Below are 18,206 nucleotides of genomic sequence, written 5' to 3'. Positions count from 1 at the left end.
TCATTATTCATCATAATGTTTTTTAGTTAACCACTCTGTTTTATGCCATACATTAATAAATGCATTATCTCACAAAAATTAATTGTCGTAAGAATACGAAATACGCTCTGGCTTTTAATTTTGTGTACAAAAATAATTTACCATGAGAAATTGGGTGAAGGCAAGCCATTAATTTCCTCAGCCTATACAATAAGAAAATATGTTGTCAAGTGTGTGCGGCATACTAGTATGTGCATGCACTTTTACACTTGAGCTGGCACATGTGTATTTCTGATCACAAAGTTGATAGCCTATAATTGTTTGTGTATTGAGATTACATTTGGGAGACACATTCCAAAGCATATAAATACATGTATTATCATTAAAGCTGTATAACTCCATCTGTCAGTAATCAAGGCACCAGGCTGTTTTGGCAGCCATAGAGAAGAGTTCTTAGTGTGTTGCGATACCCTGATCTTAGCTAATGATGTACGTGGCTTGTTTACTCTTTCAGGCGTTGGCTGGGCCATGTTCGTGGTGTCAGTGTTCATCTGTATCTACTACAACATGATCATCGCCTATACACTGTATTATCTCTTCGCCTCGTTTGCTGCCAATTTGCCGTGGGCTGAGTGTGGAGAGTGGGCCACTGAAGGTGGGAAGAGTTGTCCTTCTTGAACTGAATGCACTTTATAAACTCACAACATAAAAGACTTTTTAGATAAAATTTTCTTATCAGTATTACAGAATTTTCATGATATTTTTTTAAAGTGCTCCAAATCTGGCACTTGAAAGCTTTCATTTTGCATGTGATATAATGGACAAGAATTAAAAAATGTTAGATATTAGTTATAATATCGGTATTAGGTCCAAATTCAAGCATTGCATTCAATTAACTTTTAATACATGAAGTTACATGTTATACACTGGTAATAGAACAAATTTCACTCTAATTGTGAGTGTAGCTCGTCGCTTTTGTGCAGGAAATACAGTGAGATATAGCTTATTTAGATTCATCTAGAAAGGAAGGATCAAATTTTAATAAAAATAATTATTGTTATTGATGGTATGCATACATATACACGTGTAGATTATAATGTAATTTGTCATTTTAATGTAGAACTGAATGACACCTGAATGACACCATTAAAATATGAAACACTTAAAATACCTGATAGTGTGGTTTCATCAATATTCGTTGAATACCAATTTTCGTGGATTTCGTTGTTTAGTTGATCCACGAAATTAAATGTTCATCGAAGTGCAATTTCTATTAGCATTTTTTATTGATAGGGTCATTGGCCAAGAATTTACCTATCCTTGAAACTGTGATTTTCACTTCATCCACGAAAATTGATACCCTTGAATATTGATGAAACCACAGTAAACTTACATGTATATTAAATTAAATCCAATTAATTTGATCACTTAAATACTAGCTCTGTGAACATTCACAAAGCTAATGTATTAATTGATTACAGCTGTTGATTTTTCCTTTTGATTTCTCAGCCTGCAGTACCGAGACGAAGGTGCAGATATTGAAGTGTAAGCGATACAACGGGACTTGGTGTGACAACCAGTGTGTTAATGCCACAGCGGTCGACTTCTCCTACATGAACTGTACTTTCTACAACGGCACCAGCAAACTCAAATCACCCAGCGATGACTATTTCCAGTAGGTAGAAATGCTTAGTCTGTCATAATATCTACATGTAGGCTTTGAAGATTATTTTTGTATATTTTATTTAATAGGATCAAGTTTAAACCAATGTATTGGAAATGCGAGAACATTGTTACAAAGACATGAAATGTTCAAGATGATTTTATAGCTTTAACCTACATTTTCCAGGAATTTTCCTTACCTAGTATAAACAAGATACAGGTCTTGGAAAATGTACATGTTAATTCATAACATAAAACAGATTACGTCAAATAGTAAATGAAACTATATGTGTAAAAACATGTATATTGGAATAGTTGCTCATGATGAACTTCTTCTTTAAACAGTCAGAGTGTCCTTGACATTACTGATGGGATTCACACAATTGGAGGGATCAAATGGGAACTTGTTGGTTGCCTTCTTTTGGCGTGGGTGCTGGTCTGCATATGTCTGGCCAAGGGCATCAAAACATCAGGAAAAGTAAGTCTCTCATATGTTGATATGTAATGAATGCCTTCTGTAAATTGGTGAGGCCTTGAAACTTATATTTTGTTCTACAAAGTGGGTCGGGGTCTCTTGTATATATATATACAATATTGATCTCTGAATGTACTCTTTATATTCAGTAAAATTACAAGTGATGAAGAGCACTGCCTATATCTTGTTTTGGATTAAATGGTGTCTGATGTTTACAGGCTGTTTACTTCACCGCCTTTTTCCCGTACGTGGTTTTGCTCATCCTGCTGATCCGAGGTCTGACCCTTCCCGGAGCAATGAACGGAATCGTGTACTACCTCACCCCTCAGTGGGATAAACTGGGCAGGGCACAGGTAAGAAATTATAACCAACTCTTGAACAGTTTCTGAACTCTAATTTTAGCCAGCCTAAGGTCAAATTATGAAAATTAATGTTTAGTTTCTTGGGCCAAAAAAATTTGAATAAAATATTATAGATGGATTTATTGTAAGATTTGTAAAGGGGAATAATTCAATTTTTATACATGTATTTTAATTAAAAATTGAATTATTCTCTTATTCAAAATGGCAAAAAAAATTACTCAAATTAGTGGTGTCTGTAATTTAAAACAATAAATTAATGTTTTTGGCCTAAACAATTGAATTGTTTCTGACAGTTACTGCAATGTGTTGAACAAAATGTATGTTTTCCCTTGTTTGTAGGTATGGGGAGATGCTGCTGTGCAGATTTTTTTCTCTCTGTCTCCTTGCTGGGGTGGACTCATTACACTGGCTAGCTACAACAAGTTCAACAATAATGCTTTGATGTAAGTCTCCATATGACATAAGTACATGATTGACAAAATGAGTTAAAATTCCACTAACTATTTCCTACGAGTTACGAGTACTTTGTGTAGAGCTTGGAAGTTTCTGTTCGTATGTTTTGTAGGGATGCCATCATAGTTTCTGTCTTGGACTCGGTCACAAGTGTCTTTGCCGGTTTGGTCATCTTCAGTATCATTGGCTACATGGCAGAAGTGCTGGAACAACCCATTAAAGATGTTGCAACTGAAGGTATCATGGTTTTCTCATAAGCCAAGAAATGAATATGTATAACTCAACAAACTCACAACTCAAACAGGTGTTCCAAGGGAACGCTATCAATTATAAAAGGATGGGTATGAACCTCCACTGGTTCAATTTACATTGCCTGGGTAAGGTCTTGTGAGTGTGTGATTTATGATAAATGGGTTGTTGGGTGGAAGATGATTATTGAGCCAAGTTTGGATCTGATGCAAGATTTTTTTCGGTTCCCTTTTAACAGGTGCAGGATTGGCCTTTGTAGCATACCCTGATGTAGTGACAAAACTCCCCCTTTCACAATTGTGGTCTGTGCTTTTCTTTGCTATGCTAATCACCTTGGGACTTGGAACTCAGGTAAAGTATTTCTTCCCAGACAAGGACGATTGATAGGTAAACTCTGCAGGTAACTATAGGTGTGTTAAATCCATCCCTGTACACATTAGACCGTCTCATTCAGTGATTTCATCTCTTGGAGGGACACTCCACTTTGAAAGTTTTAACTTAGGGTGTTGATAGTTTCATACTACCTTCCTAACAGAAAACATCTTCTGACCCTGTGTTCAAATAAGTAACTGAGGGCTCTCTACTCCTTGGAAAGCAACTTGGAGGATACACATCTTCTAGAAGTTATAGAAGTATTAATGATATCCAATACCCATGTGCTGATGGTGGCATTCAATTGTCCAAGTGTGCATGGTCTTGTATAATACTTTGAATGAGAGAGACCCTGCACTTAAAATATTGCCATCATCATAAAATCGAGAAGTCTTTTTTACCATTAATCCTATCTATTTAATTGCTTCCTGTTTTTAATCTTTTGATTAATCACTTTCCTTCCAGGAATTTTGTCAAGCGTTATTGCATGATTTGATTGTGAACTCGCTTCTTTTTGTAGATTGCGACTGCAACTACTGTACATACCACCTTGTTGGACCAGTTCCCACAGTGTCGTAAAGGATACAGGAAGACGATTCTACTGGTTGTTATAGCAGTGGTCTGCTTCTTAATTGGCCTCATCTTCTGCTCTCAGGTTTGAAACATTTATGTTTTATATATATACATGTATATATACCTACAACTATTACTTGTGTTAAATATGAGTATTAACTTGTCATGGATATTCATGGTGTTTTATTTTTTATTTTTTTAATTTGGTTTTCATCTTATCATACAAAATTAATGTAATCTATGCTATTCTATTGCACTTTACTAAATATGAATCTGTACTTAAGACAATTTTTTATATGTCATTCCTGTTTCTCCATGTGCAGTTGTGATAGTTAGAATGGTTTGAATACTGGCGCCGATTACCTAATTTAGTAGAGCACCTGATTAGAGATTCAGGGGACCTGGGTTTGAATCCCAGTCTGTTCTGTCATTATTTCTCCCATCGTGTTACACAGACTTAGCTTAAAGAGACTACTGGCCCTGGAGCCATAACACTTAGACGAGCTTACTTTTGATCTAAGTCTCACTTTTACAAAAGGAACATATAGTGGAAAAGTGAGCTCGTCTAAGTTTTATGGCCCCGGGGTCTGGTCTTGTTTAATATCACCTTCATGAGTACAGTATTATTTCATAGAGATAATACTGCTATTATCATCTTATTCCAATAATGTTTACTAATACGGCATTCAGTGTATTGGTTTAGAGATTGTAAGATACAAAACTTGGAATGTCTTAAGTATTATATCGACAGCTTCACAGCTGGTCCTCGTCCCATATCTGACATAATAGGGAATAATAAAATTTGTTCTTTATCTCTTACTTTTTGTCTCAATGGATGAATGGGTATTCCTATCATGGCATACACTGTAATTTGACACACCAAGTACTCTATCTGAATCCAGGCCATAAAATTTAGTTACATGTACATGTATTCTTAATCCTGTATGGCAGTGGTGTATTGGTGTGTAAAATCTGAAACCATGTGGATCAATGATTTAATGTTTTTATAATATAATGATACTGGCTGTTTATGTTTAGTGTTTATTTTTGCATTGACAGGGAGGCATGTATATGCTGCAACTCTTTGACAACTATGCTGCCACCTACTCTTTACTGTTTATTGGAATGATCGAGTGTATTGGCATTGCTTGGGTATACGGTAAGTTTACAAGGCTCAGATTCACCTAGACATATGGCCAAGAGTTGTTAATGTGACATTTCCAGCTCTCGAAATCCAAATGATATAAAGAATATTCAAATGTTTCGAAATGTAATGAAAATTTGATTTAGTATGAGATGTATCAGTGAATTTGATGCAATTTACTTGCAATGATGATTTACTTGATGTGTCGAATCAATATTTGAAGTTGTACAAATGCGGAGTCTCCCTTACAGAATCTGTGTGTCTAGCTATGTCTATGGTACATGTTCTAGGTGCTGACAGATTCTTGACAGACATAGAACTGATGTTGGGGTCGCGTCCTAGCAACATATGGAAATACAGCTGGAAGTTTGTGGCTCCTGTGGCCTTGTTGGTAAGAGTTTTGTCAAAGACAGGTGGATTCAGGGCAGTTAAGCCCTGATTTCAGCAATTTGGACTGACAGCAGAGGAAATATGTTCTTGCCAGATGAATAAATGTGTTGTTTAATTGCTACATTTGATGATTTAGATGTTGCACATGATTTAGACCCCATTAGATTTTCATTTCCTATGTGAGTTTTGAAATATTATGGTTGTAATATTTGAAACTGCTCCTCCAATAAGATACCGGTAGTATTATTTTAGAGAGGGGGGTTCAACTTTCGCTGCTTATAATACACAAACGTGTAAATGTACATATGGAATCAACTTTCCAATAGAAAAGAGCCAAATGAAATGATAAACAGATCAAATGACAATCATTTTTGTTCTATAAATGTAGATGTTCTTTTAATTTAGATCCAATTTTGTTTCTTTAATGCATGTAGATCCAATTTTTTTTAATATAGAGCCAATAGTATGCACTTGCGTGATAAATCTGGCTCTGTTGTTTTCTGTAGGCCATCCTGTTGTTCACGGCCATTGACTTCAACCCAACGGAGTACAACAAGATGAAGTTCCCCGGCTGGGCGGACGGTGTGGGCTCCCTGATCTCTATCTCCTCCATCAGCATGATCCCCATCGTGGCCATCATAATGGTCATCAGAGAGAGGAGGAAGTTCTCCGGAACCTTTATGGAAGTGAGTTGTAACATGCTGTGTTTTAGTCAGTTTTTATTATTGCTCCCACTTCCATTAATGTTGTACATATTTACTATGATACCAAGGGAAGGGAAAAATAAGCTGCTTAAGGCCCTGTCACAATAAATGCATGAGCAGAAAGCGACCACTAAAATACATGCAATGAATGAGAGACATCAGTGCAATGTATGGGAGAACTTGTGCAAAGCTAAAACATATGTTTGCAAAGTGTTGTAAAGTGCCCGTGGGCAAAATGTGAAAGGGCCCTTAACACTACACTTATTGAGATAAAACTTGATCATTATTCTTTAAAGAATAAAATACAAATGCATATACATGTAAATACTATTGTTTTAATATGTAAATTTATATGACTCTCTTTTTTACATTTAAATCATTCAAAGTGCATGGGAGCCTTATCAAAAGTTGATACAAATTCTGTTAGTGAATAAAATATCTTTTTGAATGTTTGACTTCTTCCACTCACAATATTTTTCTTTGTTTTACACAGCTGATTAAGTACCTGTCTAAGCCATTGGATACCTGGGGTCCATATCTGAAAGAGCACCGTGCTCAGAGGCAGATGATGGGGGATGGCTACAATCAGGAGTGTCAGATACCTCTCAAGGAGCAGGGTGATGGCCAGAAGGTCTAATTACATACACCTTAAACAGATAGGAATCACACTTCAGCCTGTAGCCAATAATTGATCTTGAAGTTTATAAAAATGAAGGACAGAAGGGATTCAGAAAGTGCAATTTAACAATTGCATAACACCATCTATGGGCAGAAATTTATTATAATTGGTTTTGATCTAAAAATAAGACTATAAGGATATAGAAAATGCAAAAGTTATTTTTGCGTAATACCAAACATCATTTAAAATCCATGGGCTGAATTGTATCAAATTTGTTTTGATATGAAAAGAATGATCGACTGAAAGGACATTGGAATTGCTATCGATTTTTATTTATTTTTCGTAACACTAAACAAATTGAAAATTCTAAAAATTGAAAAACCAAGGGGCTGAAATGTACCAAAAGTGTTGTAGTAAAAAAGTCGTATATCAATGATTTATGTAGATGAAAGCTGTTGTCCTTTGCAATCATTCCATTGCGAAATCAAACCTTTGTGAAATGAGTGAATTTATAAGGCAGTTGTGAATCCATAGAATTCAATGTTTTTGATCATATCTTGTTGACATTTAGTCCATATAAATGCCAAAATCAAATCTGACTTTGAATACCTGTAATACATAGTATATTGAAAATGTGTTAAGACATGTTCTTGTACTGTGATTATTGTTTATTTCCATACCTCATTAACAAAAGTCTTCTGTGGAATTCCATCCATCATATGCAAATCTGATTTTTTCTATCAGCATGCATGTATTATTTATAAGCATTATTGATAACTTATTTGAAATTGATTCTTCCACTTGATACTCTATTTAGGAACATGAACATGTATGGTGTATTTTTAAAAAAAAGTATAATATGCTTAATGATCCACATGTAGACGAACATTTTCTGATGGTCAAACTTGTGATTTGAATATGAAAGAAAGGTTATGCAGTTGAAAGATAAAAAAACAACATAAAAAAGAAAACAATGGATACAGATGAAAGCTAGACATCATTATGCAGTGTGGTGTATACAGCGTCTTGTGCCTTTATTGTTCAGTATTATAGAATCAGCACCAACTACAGCATCCAGCTTTTTTTCCCCAACTATGCAGATGAAGTCTATCCAATCAAATTCTCCCTTGCAGAAATCACTTGAGTTCTGGTTCCCACACCCATAACTAGGAAATCAGTGCATAATAAATCAGTGCATAATATAGAGAAGCCATTTTAGTTCATGCTTGCTTTCCCCTTGCCATTACGACTATTGCTTATGTCCTGCTTTTGTCCAGCTTCACAATGTGCTTTAAAGAAAATTGATTTGTTTGGCTTTACTTTTACAATAATTAGAATTGATGTAAGTTTGTGAGGTGCTATTGTCACTTGTCTTCATCTTCACTGCTACACAACACAGGACACTGATCAGCCATAAGTGCTTTGTTTGAGAAGTGCTGACCGAGAATTATTTAGATGTACAAATGCACAGTGCTGTTTTCAGTTATTGGTGAACTTTACATTTCGTTAGTGCTAAATGTTTGTTGTGAGTTTCAGTCACAGATTTCTCAAATAGGGTATGGATATCTGTTTTAATGATGTATTGGTAGTTCTATGGCAGAATTTTAGACAAAAAAATAATATGTGCTATTTTTGTTAATTATAAATAACTTTATTTTTATAGGACATTAATATATGAAAACTAAGAACTTCTAGATAAACTGCTAGATAAACATGCCCATAGTTAGTGCTGTTGTTAATTTCAAAAGTTTGTTAGTGCCAGATATTGTTTTTACACTATTGCATAATTCATACAGACATAATGTAACTTTTTTGAGTTTTACAGGAACATTTCAATGCTGTTGTTCCGTTTAAGAGAAATAAAGTATTAATTTAAAAAATAATAGAACTCACTGTTTCTTCCTTGTTGAATCTCATTTTATGTAAGCAGTGAATCTCAATGTTATTTTTATTTCTTTATACCTGTTTTAATAGTTTTACTCTTTATATTTTATAATGCAATTCTGATTGATAATGTTGTCTTAATTAGTTGTTCTAATTAAGCATGGTTTACCTCTACAGTTTTAAGACTTATGTTTATCCCTTATCATGATAAAGTGAACTGAAGCTCCATTTTTCCTTTACTAGTCTTTTTGTTGTTGCATACCAATATGACATATACATATTATATATTGTATTTTGTGTGTGTAAATCCACTAAACTTATTATGTGAACAAATACCTGTGTAACCAAACCATATAAGAGGAGAGAGGGCCTCACACCTGCATTTTTCATGGTGAACAGGTTTTGATGATTTGAAGAATATTTTATCATCATTTTGTTTTAGAAATTACGTGAACAAAGTAGTCAACGTATTTTCCCGGAGAATTTTTCCATGGCCTGTCATTCTCTATAGTGACTGAAAAATTTCAACAATCAATTGTGTGTGTCATGTTTTTTTTTCAACGTAATTAAATATAATTATCAACAATGAAATGGTTAAATTTTCACATTCAAAGTCTCAAAAAAAAATCTACCACAAATTAACTTGAGATATTGAATGAAACTGATTAGAATTAAAAAGAAGACCAGAAACTGTTGTTTTAATGTGTTTTGAAGTGAAAGATTTGTTGTTTTCATTGATACAATTTACCTGCATTCGTACTGATGTGACTCTGTGTGTTGCGTAGGTTCAATTCTTTGTTGGTATCCATGACAGCATCGTAAGGATTTTCCAATAACAATAATATTATCGAAAATGTGTGTCCTTGATTTTGTAGTTTGTTGTACCTCGAAACCTTCTTGCTATTAAAAAAAAGCTACTGCTTTGTTTAAAATTGTCATGGTTTTTTGACTGTCCTTAATTTTTTTCATATTGAATTATACTCTTTAGCTTGATAGGTATTAAAGGTTATACATCCCACAATTCAGTCTTATTTTTGAACTGTAATTACGTTTGAGTTGTAAATACTTCTTTTTTCTCAAATAAAATAGTTGTTTTCATTCCGATAAATTTAGCATTATCAACGTGATAAAGCTTTATAACACTATTGAATTAGTATCTAAAAAATTTTTCTTTGATTCTACATAATTTTTTATATGTTGCAGTAATGTTTTAAATTTTGGAACTCTGTCTGTTATATACCTTTCATACACTAGAACACAAAATTATGGTGGGATGTACAACCTTAAATCTGTTGTAGCATGTAGTGTGATACTTTGTACCCAATTTTGCAACTAAACATCACCTTTTGTTTTTTTTCCTATGATGAATTGTAGAAGTTTTTGTTTCTATTACATGTCAAAGAAAAACTGTAGTCATTATAAAAAAAAATCCAACCCTGTTATACTTAAAGGATTGACTAAGATTATTATAATTTTGATTCAGTGTAAAGGGATGGAACGATGTTTAAAACTTGAGCCTTTTGAAATTGCTCTCAAGGAAAGACACTTTCTTTTATCATTGTTATTTGTAAATCTGTAAAAAAATTGATTCTTTGTTTTACACATTATCTTGGGAATTTTTACTTTCATTAATCGAATGATAATTCTTTTTACACTTGTTTTAAAAAAAATCAGTCTTGATGTACAATTTTCAGGAAATAAAATCCTCAACACAGATGTTTTGTTGTGCTTCTGATGTGTCCAAGATCATTATAGCTTGATATCTAAAACGCTAACAACTTGTTGGGAGGCCATGGGTTAGAGGTTGGCAAATAGAGATAGTCATTCACAGGGATTGTAATGTTCTTTGGTTATATAACAAGAAATAAAAAGAACACAATCTCAGTATTTGTTAATGTTTAAAATATAAAAGTAATATGACTAATATAACTATAATGTATGTAGATAGAAATGATTTACAAATTTATTATTAATGTCTGTCTAAATTTATTTTTTAAGATAGAGCATGACGAATTGTCAAACTAGTCCGGCATTAATACGTCATTGAATTCTAAATGACAATTAATACTAACTTCAGTTCCAGTTTGATATCAATTTTAATCAATTGAAACTACATATATAGGAGCCAAGAAGCATACTTACAATCACTGACAGCAATATGTTGAATTCATTGAACACAAACACAAAGTATTGATACAAATCTTGAATACTGACAGTACCTGATATTATTCAGAAATCTACTAATTGCATCGGCAGAGAAATCAGTAACATGAGCGAAATTGTTCACTAGCTGGGTTACAGCTCTCATGATAATTTTTAAATCCCTTTCTTAATTCTGTGTCGCGATGTGATGATGCTCCGCTTTTTGTTAATTTTCTTAATTTGCTTGCAAATGGCATGTTACAGATGCAAGAATGTTTACATTGATTATACGGTAATGACATGTAAGTAACTTGGAATGTCTTAATTGTAAGGATTTTTTATCTATATATTGACGTTCTATTCTAATAAAAAAGAAACGAAAAAAAGAAACACATTCATAAACCAATCAAACATAAATCTATAATATATGACAGTTCCATTTTAATTGCAATTTAAAAATAGCCCATCCCCAACAAATTAATTTTTTTTACCGCACAAAAAAGAACATTAATTTGAACAATGTATGAAAAATTAACTAATGTAAGGTGAAGGTATAAAACAAAGAAAAAGTTGTGAAATTAATTGAACTCCCATTCTAAATGGCAATATTATATAAATAGTGCCTGTTTGGGAGGGTAACAGTTGAAATTGACACCCCGAGAAAACCATTGTCAACCGACGCGAAGCGGAGGTTGACAATTGTTTTCGAGGGGTGTCAATTTCAACTGTTATCCTCCCAAACAGGCACTATTTATTTTGTTATACTGAATGTCTTAATTTTTAAGAAAATTTTACTGCTTTTATATAGGAATAACGTGAATTCTACAGCGAACCGTACGCGCATAATTTTCGCGCATGTAACATTTTTTATTGTTATACTTTCATGTTAAATACTGAAATCTGATTGGTTAAGACGCAGTTAATAATATTTTCTATTACCCTCAGCGTTAGCAACGCACTTAGCAACGGGTAACATTAAAAAATGTTACATTCGCGAAAATTATGCGCGTACGGTTCGCTGTAGAATTCACGTTATTCCTATATAAAAGCAGTAAAATTTTCTTAAAAATTAAGACATTCAGTATAACAAAATAAATAGTGCCTGTTTGTTACCCTCCCAAACAGGCACTATTTATATAATGTTAACCGTTGCTAAGTGCGTTGCTAACGCTGAGGGTAATAGAAAATATTATTAACTGCGTCTTAACCAATCAGATTTCAGTATTTAACATGAAAGTATAACAATAGATATTATTTTCAGAATGATCATGGAAGCAAAATTAATATTCGACAGAGTTTGTCATATCAAAGAAACTTATCAATACATGTAGACTAAGACAAAAATCTCGAAGCTTCTTGGAGAATATCTTCGCCTTCATTCGTTTTGGTGCTTAACCATTTTAAAGCCTTTCCTCCCCAATTTCCAACTCTTCCCTTTGTTCTAGAAAGTTCTTTCTCAAAAATGAAACGGCAAGAGCTGTAGCCCATATGTCGATATCCTGAATAGTTACCAAAACAAAAGAATTTATTTATCATTATGCGGAAGAACACACATAATGGGATGTTACATTATCATAAATATTGTATTTAACATTTTGATACTTTTTATATTATTTACTTAATTGGCATTCAATTACAGTCGCTTATTCAAAAGTTTTTAATAATCTTTGTAATTTGAATAGTTCACATACGCCAACAGGGGATTCTCTCTTTAATAAAATTGATCCATTGTGTTTCCTATGATTTTTGAGAAATTGTCAGTCAATTGCCAGGATCCATTAAATGTCTGCATTTCAATCAGTAGCATCATAGCTGAGAAATAAATTTCAATTAAAATATTGTTCATTCAGTCAAATGCCTATACTATGACCATGAAAAATGCATACTTGTAGAAAATATGTACTAGGTGTATTAAAATATGATTTACATTTCAGGTAATAAAGAAATAAAAAAGTGATGGTGTATTTCTTAATTTGATATACATGTTTTTTGGCAATTGCAAGTTGGCGCGAATGCCTTGAATTGCTACATGTATTTTATGGCTTGAAATGTAATTACCATTTATTTCTGACTGCTCCTCTACACTAAAGGGACTATCACCGATGGTTTTAATAGTATCACCGATGGTTTTAGTACAATACTTAACACATTTTTTAGTTCGTATAAACACAAAAAAAACTTTAATTAAGGGTGTTATTTACTCAGGGTTTGAGTTCTCAAATTCCGATTGTTAAAAAGTTCAATGTAATGAGTAAAATTTGTTCTAAATTCAAAAAGTATTTATGAAATGAATTATTATTGACAAAAAATTCAATAGTTTTACTTTATTATGGAATTATGCTCAAACAAAAATTGACTTTTAGCCAAACAGAGGAAATTCGGACTAAATTTTGCAGATTTCGTTTTATGCTAAAAGTTTTTTGGCAGTAGTCTAATATTAAAAGTTAGGATTTTATATTTTAGTCTACATAACTTTGCATATTTTCCGTTGGTTTTACCTCACTTATTCATTAAAATAATCTTATGGCACGAATAATAATAATATTGAAAAATGCTAAAAAACGATAAAAGACATCATATCTCAAAATTTTGATCATTGACCTCATATAAATTTTATGCCAACAGAATAAGGTCAATATAAGTAGTTCAATATCATAAATGTTTTTGTATTATCATCATTCAATTTTTTTAAAAATTGAATCAAAAATGGGTAGGTTTGAAAACTGATAGAGGAAATTCGGACTGAATTATTTTAAAAAATTGTTGCTGAAATCTTAATGTTGTGTACTTATTTAGTGCCACTACCATTCGTAAACTGTATCTTATTTTTTAAAGTGTTTAATTATTTGTAATATTTTTATAATTAAGAAAATCTCAATCGTAGTGTAAAATTTTATGGGATTTTTCTTGAATTTTCAATAAATATTCAATGGCCATTAACTCAAAAAGTAGGTCATTGACCTACTTTTCTGAAAGTGAACAATAACAATACAAGCAAAGGTCTATAACACACAATAGATGGTTTTTCATTAGCATCAGTGGATTTTTTTTTCATTCTGAGTAAACGTCATCCTTAAATAAATAACCATTATATGAGTTGATAACAAATATTCTTAAAATAAATATCAATTTATATTTTTTCAACAATTTCTACCTCTGTCTTAACATTCACCTCGTTAGAGTACAATATTATATAAATAGTGCCTGTTTGGGAGGGTAACAGTTGAAATTGACACCCCGAGAAAACCATTGTCAACCGACGCGAAGCGGAGGTTGATAATGGTTTTCGAGGGGTGTCAATTGTCAACTGAATGTCTTAATTTTTAAGAAAATTTCACTGCTTTTATATAGGAATAACGTGAATTCTACAGCGAACCGTAAGCGCATAATTTTCGCGCATGTAACATTTTTTTAATGTTACCCGTTGCTAAGTGCGTTGCTTACGCTGAGGGTAATAGAAAATATTATTAACGGCGTCTTAACCAATCAGATTTCAGTATTTAACATGAAAGTATAACAATACATAAATAGTGCCTGTTTGGGAGGGTAACAGTTGAAATTGACACCCCGAGAAAGCCATTGTCACATGACGCGAAGTGGAGGTTGACAATGGTTTTCGAGGGGTGTCAATTTCAACTGTTAACCTGCCAAACAGGCACTATTTATTTTATTACTGTAGTTTCATTAATATTCATGGGTATCAATTTTCGCGGATTAAGTGAAAACCACAGTTTCAAGGATACGTAAATTCGTTCCAAATGACCCTATAGAAGAAATTGCAATTCAATGAACATTCAAATTCATGGATAAACTTAACAACCAAATCCACGAAAATTGGTATTCAACGAATATTGATGAAACCACAGTATACTGAATGTCTTATTTAAGGAAATTATTACTGCTTTTTTTTTATATATATGCCCTAAACCATGTGCACTATTATGTAAACTTAAGTCTGTCTGTCACCTTAAAAATGAATTAATTGACATAGGAGATCAGATATAAGACCTTGTGGTCAGTTTTAAGATATCTTTTGGCAGAAAGTAAATTGGCATTTTTGCACCCGCTTAAGAGGCAGTATCGGAAAAATTCATACATACATGTACAATATGATAGACAATTATCTAGGAAATATATAACCACTTTTGTTTTTAGTGTGGTTCACATGACAGGTGAAATATTTACCTTTAAAAATTAATATCTGATAAAAAAAATTATAATTCCCATAAGAGAAATGATTCTCCTACAGGAAATATTGACAATCCTATAGGATTTTCTAAAAATCCTAGAGGAATTATATTTCCTGTAGGAGAATGGTGTTTCCTGTGGGAATTTGATTTAGACAAGCGGTTTTCCTATAGGAAACTAATATCTTATATCGGGTTTTATCAAATCCAGTAGAAATTGAAATTCCTGTAGGAAGTTCTTATATTGCAATAGGAAATTTAAAATTTCCTGTAGGACTATTGTTTTTCCTATGGGAATTTTTTTTCCCGTAGGAAGTAATTTTTAAAGGTAAATGTCTCACCTGACAGGTGAGTAATGATGATAACAAAGGTGGTTGTTAACTCTTTAAGCAATGGTCTATCATATGGCATATTTGAATTTTTCGATATATGCAGCTTAGACGGGTGCAAAAATGCCACCTTGGCACTGGCATATAATTATCCGGCACAGTGTTTCATTTTCTACATGTAATTTGTAGACGATGTCAATAAGATCTACAAAACTTCTTCCATCTTCAGCTACATTTTAGTCCAAGCCTTCAAGAGATTTACAGATGGTTGCGATGCAGTTTCTAAAGAATTCTAAACAATGCTCCCCTCTCTTAAAGAAAGAAAGATTCAATGATTGTTTTTTCACGCGTAAAAACTACATACCTAATTTTATTGAAATTCAAGTTTCATTGGTTGTTTAATTATAGCATATGTATATAACATTTTCAATGTTTTGTAGTACCTCATTTATCTAGATTTCAAATGACTAATATAGCATGTTTGCTAAGAGACTGTTTATTTACAAAGTGTTCTGATTTTTGTTCTCTGCAATATCATTAAAATAAACAAAAAATTGCTTGTGGTTTCATCACTTGATAATGTTCGGTGTCTCTATTATCTTTCTATCTGGTGTCCGAATTTTTCTTCTGTCTAAATGGTTCGTCCTTAACTATATGAGAAGATGTGATGAATTCAAGAAAGTTATCTTAGTTAGCTGGATAGATCGATTCGCTGACGAACATCTTCCTATTTAACAAAGGGCCCGCTTAAATAATGGATATTAGGATGAAAAATCATATCTGAGTCCTTACTTTGACTTTAACCTATGACTTTTTTTCAGTTAGCATACAACTCTAATTCAAAATCAATGTAAACCTCGTTGAATTTTATCCGAACAAGATAGAAAATCTGGATTTTAAATATATCAGTTATGACCATCACATTTGACCTAAAAATATGGTACAAAATTTATTTAAAAGCTCTTTATGTGAAGTATGCAACAGATAGAGCTATAAGAAGAAAAAATATTGATTTGGAAAACATTTTTATGTGGCCTTATATGACCTTGACCTTGACGCTTGACCTAGAAACTTTGTTTTAGATCACTGCACTCCCTTTGACCAAAGGCACTTTGTTGGTAATGTATAAAACATATTAGACCTCAGGGATGGAATATATGATTTGCACAAGGATTTTAAACATAATTCTGTTATGGCCTTAACTTTACATCTAGACCTACAAACTTGATTCAAGAGCACTGCAAACCCTTTACCCAACGCACTCTGTGAGCAAAGTATGTGCAAAGATTGGTCAAGGAGAGCAAAAATATGCTTCGAACAAGAAATCTAGGATGGACAGACGGTCGGACGAACATACTGATCGCTATGTCTACAGCCAGGAGAGTCCGATCCCACTCAAGGAGCAGGGTGATGGCCAGAAGGTGTAATAACATACCGCCTTCTCGAACGGATTTCAGTCGGTAACTTTTATGATAACTGATCATAAAATTAATGAAATACGGAAAGGATATAAAAAATGTAATTGTTATTTACAAGTATATAAAGTCATCCTTGGACAAAAATTTATCAAAATTGGTTTTTGATTTAAAATAATTAACACAGTAGGGATGCAGAAAATGGAAAATTAAAGTTACTTTTGCATAATGCCAAATATTATTCAGAATCCATGAGCTGAAATATATCAAAATTAGTTTTGATCTAAATATAACGATAGACTAAGGATATTGAAAATGCAATAATGATTTTCAAATAACATCAAATTACGTTCAAAACCAAGAGACTGAAATATACAAAAGTATAGTAAAAACTCTCCTATATCTATGACTTGTGTAACTAGATGAAAGCTGTCATCATCTGCAATCATTCTATTGCGCAAATCAAATCTTGTTGAAATGAATGGGTTTTTTGAGGCAGTTGTGAATCCTTAAAATTCAACGTTTTTGATCATATGTTGTTGACATAAAAATTAAAACGCCAAAATCAAATCTGAATTTGAATACAGGTACTGCATATATTGAAAATGATGAGTAAAGACGTGTTTATGTATTGTGATTATTGTAAGTTTCCATATCTCACTGACAAAAGTTTTATTGTGAAATTCCATTTCATCATATGCAATCGGATTTATCTTGTCAACAGGCATGTATATTTATTATCATTATGGAAAACGTGTTTGAAATTGACTCTTCCGCTTGCACGTTAATTAATCTATGCTCTGGTTTTTTTTACATTAACATGCATGGTGTATTTTTTGAAAACGTAGACGCCAAATTATTTCTTATCCACATGTAGGCTAACGTTTTTTGATGGTTGAACTTACAGTGCTATTTTAATCTTTAGTTAATTAACTTTACATTTCAGTAGTGCAAAACTTTTGTGGTGAGTTTCAGTCACAGATTACTCAAATATGGTACAGATATTTGGTTTGATAACTAATCAATAGTTCCGTGGCAGTGTTTTGGACCATAAAAAAGTTTTTTGGGCTATTTTTGTTAATCATAAATAATTTTTTTTAAATAAGAGGAGGTTAATGTAGGAATTTTACGCACTACTAGATAAAACTGCTCTCAGTGATATTGTTACATTAAAAATTTTAATCAGATATTAGTCAGATATTGCTTTTAAACTATTGTATAATTCAAATAGACATAAAGTAACTTCTTATGAGTTTTACAGAAACAT

The 18,206-nt window shown here is 32.6% G+C and overlaps 1 protein-coding gene across 3 annotated transcripts in view; it reads left to right on the top strand.

Annotated features, from left to right (window-relative positions):
• LOC105324421 (sodium- and chloride-dependent glycine transporter 2) overlaps positions 1–10,582 on the top strand; it is a 28,448-nt gene extending 17,866 nt beyond the window's left edge. For all 3 annotated transcript variants that reach the window (XM_066076091.1, XM_066076092.1, XM_034444685.2), the window contains exons 4-15: positions 494–634; positions 1,489–1,654; positions 1,987–2,119; positions 2,335–2,469; positions 2,818–2,921; positions 3,044–3,168; positions 3,419–3,531; positions 4,073–4,207; positions 5,185–5,284; positions 5,560–5,660; positions 6,166–6,345; positions 6,857–10,582. In XM_066076091.1, the coding sequence (XP_065932163.1) occupies positions 494–634; positions 1,489–1,654; positions 1,987–2,119; positions 2,335–2,469; positions 2,818–2,921; positions 3,044–3,168; positions 3,419–3,531; positions 4,073–4,207; positions 5,185–5,284; positions 5,560–5,660; positions 6,166–6,345; positions 6,857–7,000 (1,577 nt within the window). In that variant the 3' untranslated portion in view covers positions 7,001–10,582. The remainder of the gene's footprint in view (positions 1–493; positions 635–1,488; positions 1,655–1,986; positions 2,120–2,334; positions 2,470–2,817; positions 2,922–3,043; positions 3,169–3,418; positions 3,532–4,072; positions 4,208–5,184; positions 5,285–5,559; positions 5,661–6,165; positions 6,346–6,856) is intronic.
• The last annotated feature ends 7,624 nt before the right edge of the window (positions 10,583–18,206 follow it).

The sequence above is a fragment of the Magallana gigas genome, chromosome 2 (assembly GCF_963853765.1).
Source record: "Magallana gigas chromosome 2, xbMagGiga1.1, whole genome shotgun sequence".
In the NCBI taxonomy this organism is placed as follows: domain Eukaryota; kingdom Metazoa; phylum Mollusca; class Bivalvia; order Ostreida; family Ostreidae; genus Magallana; species Magallana gigas.
This window is presented reverse-complemented; position numbering and strand designations above follow the sequence as displayed.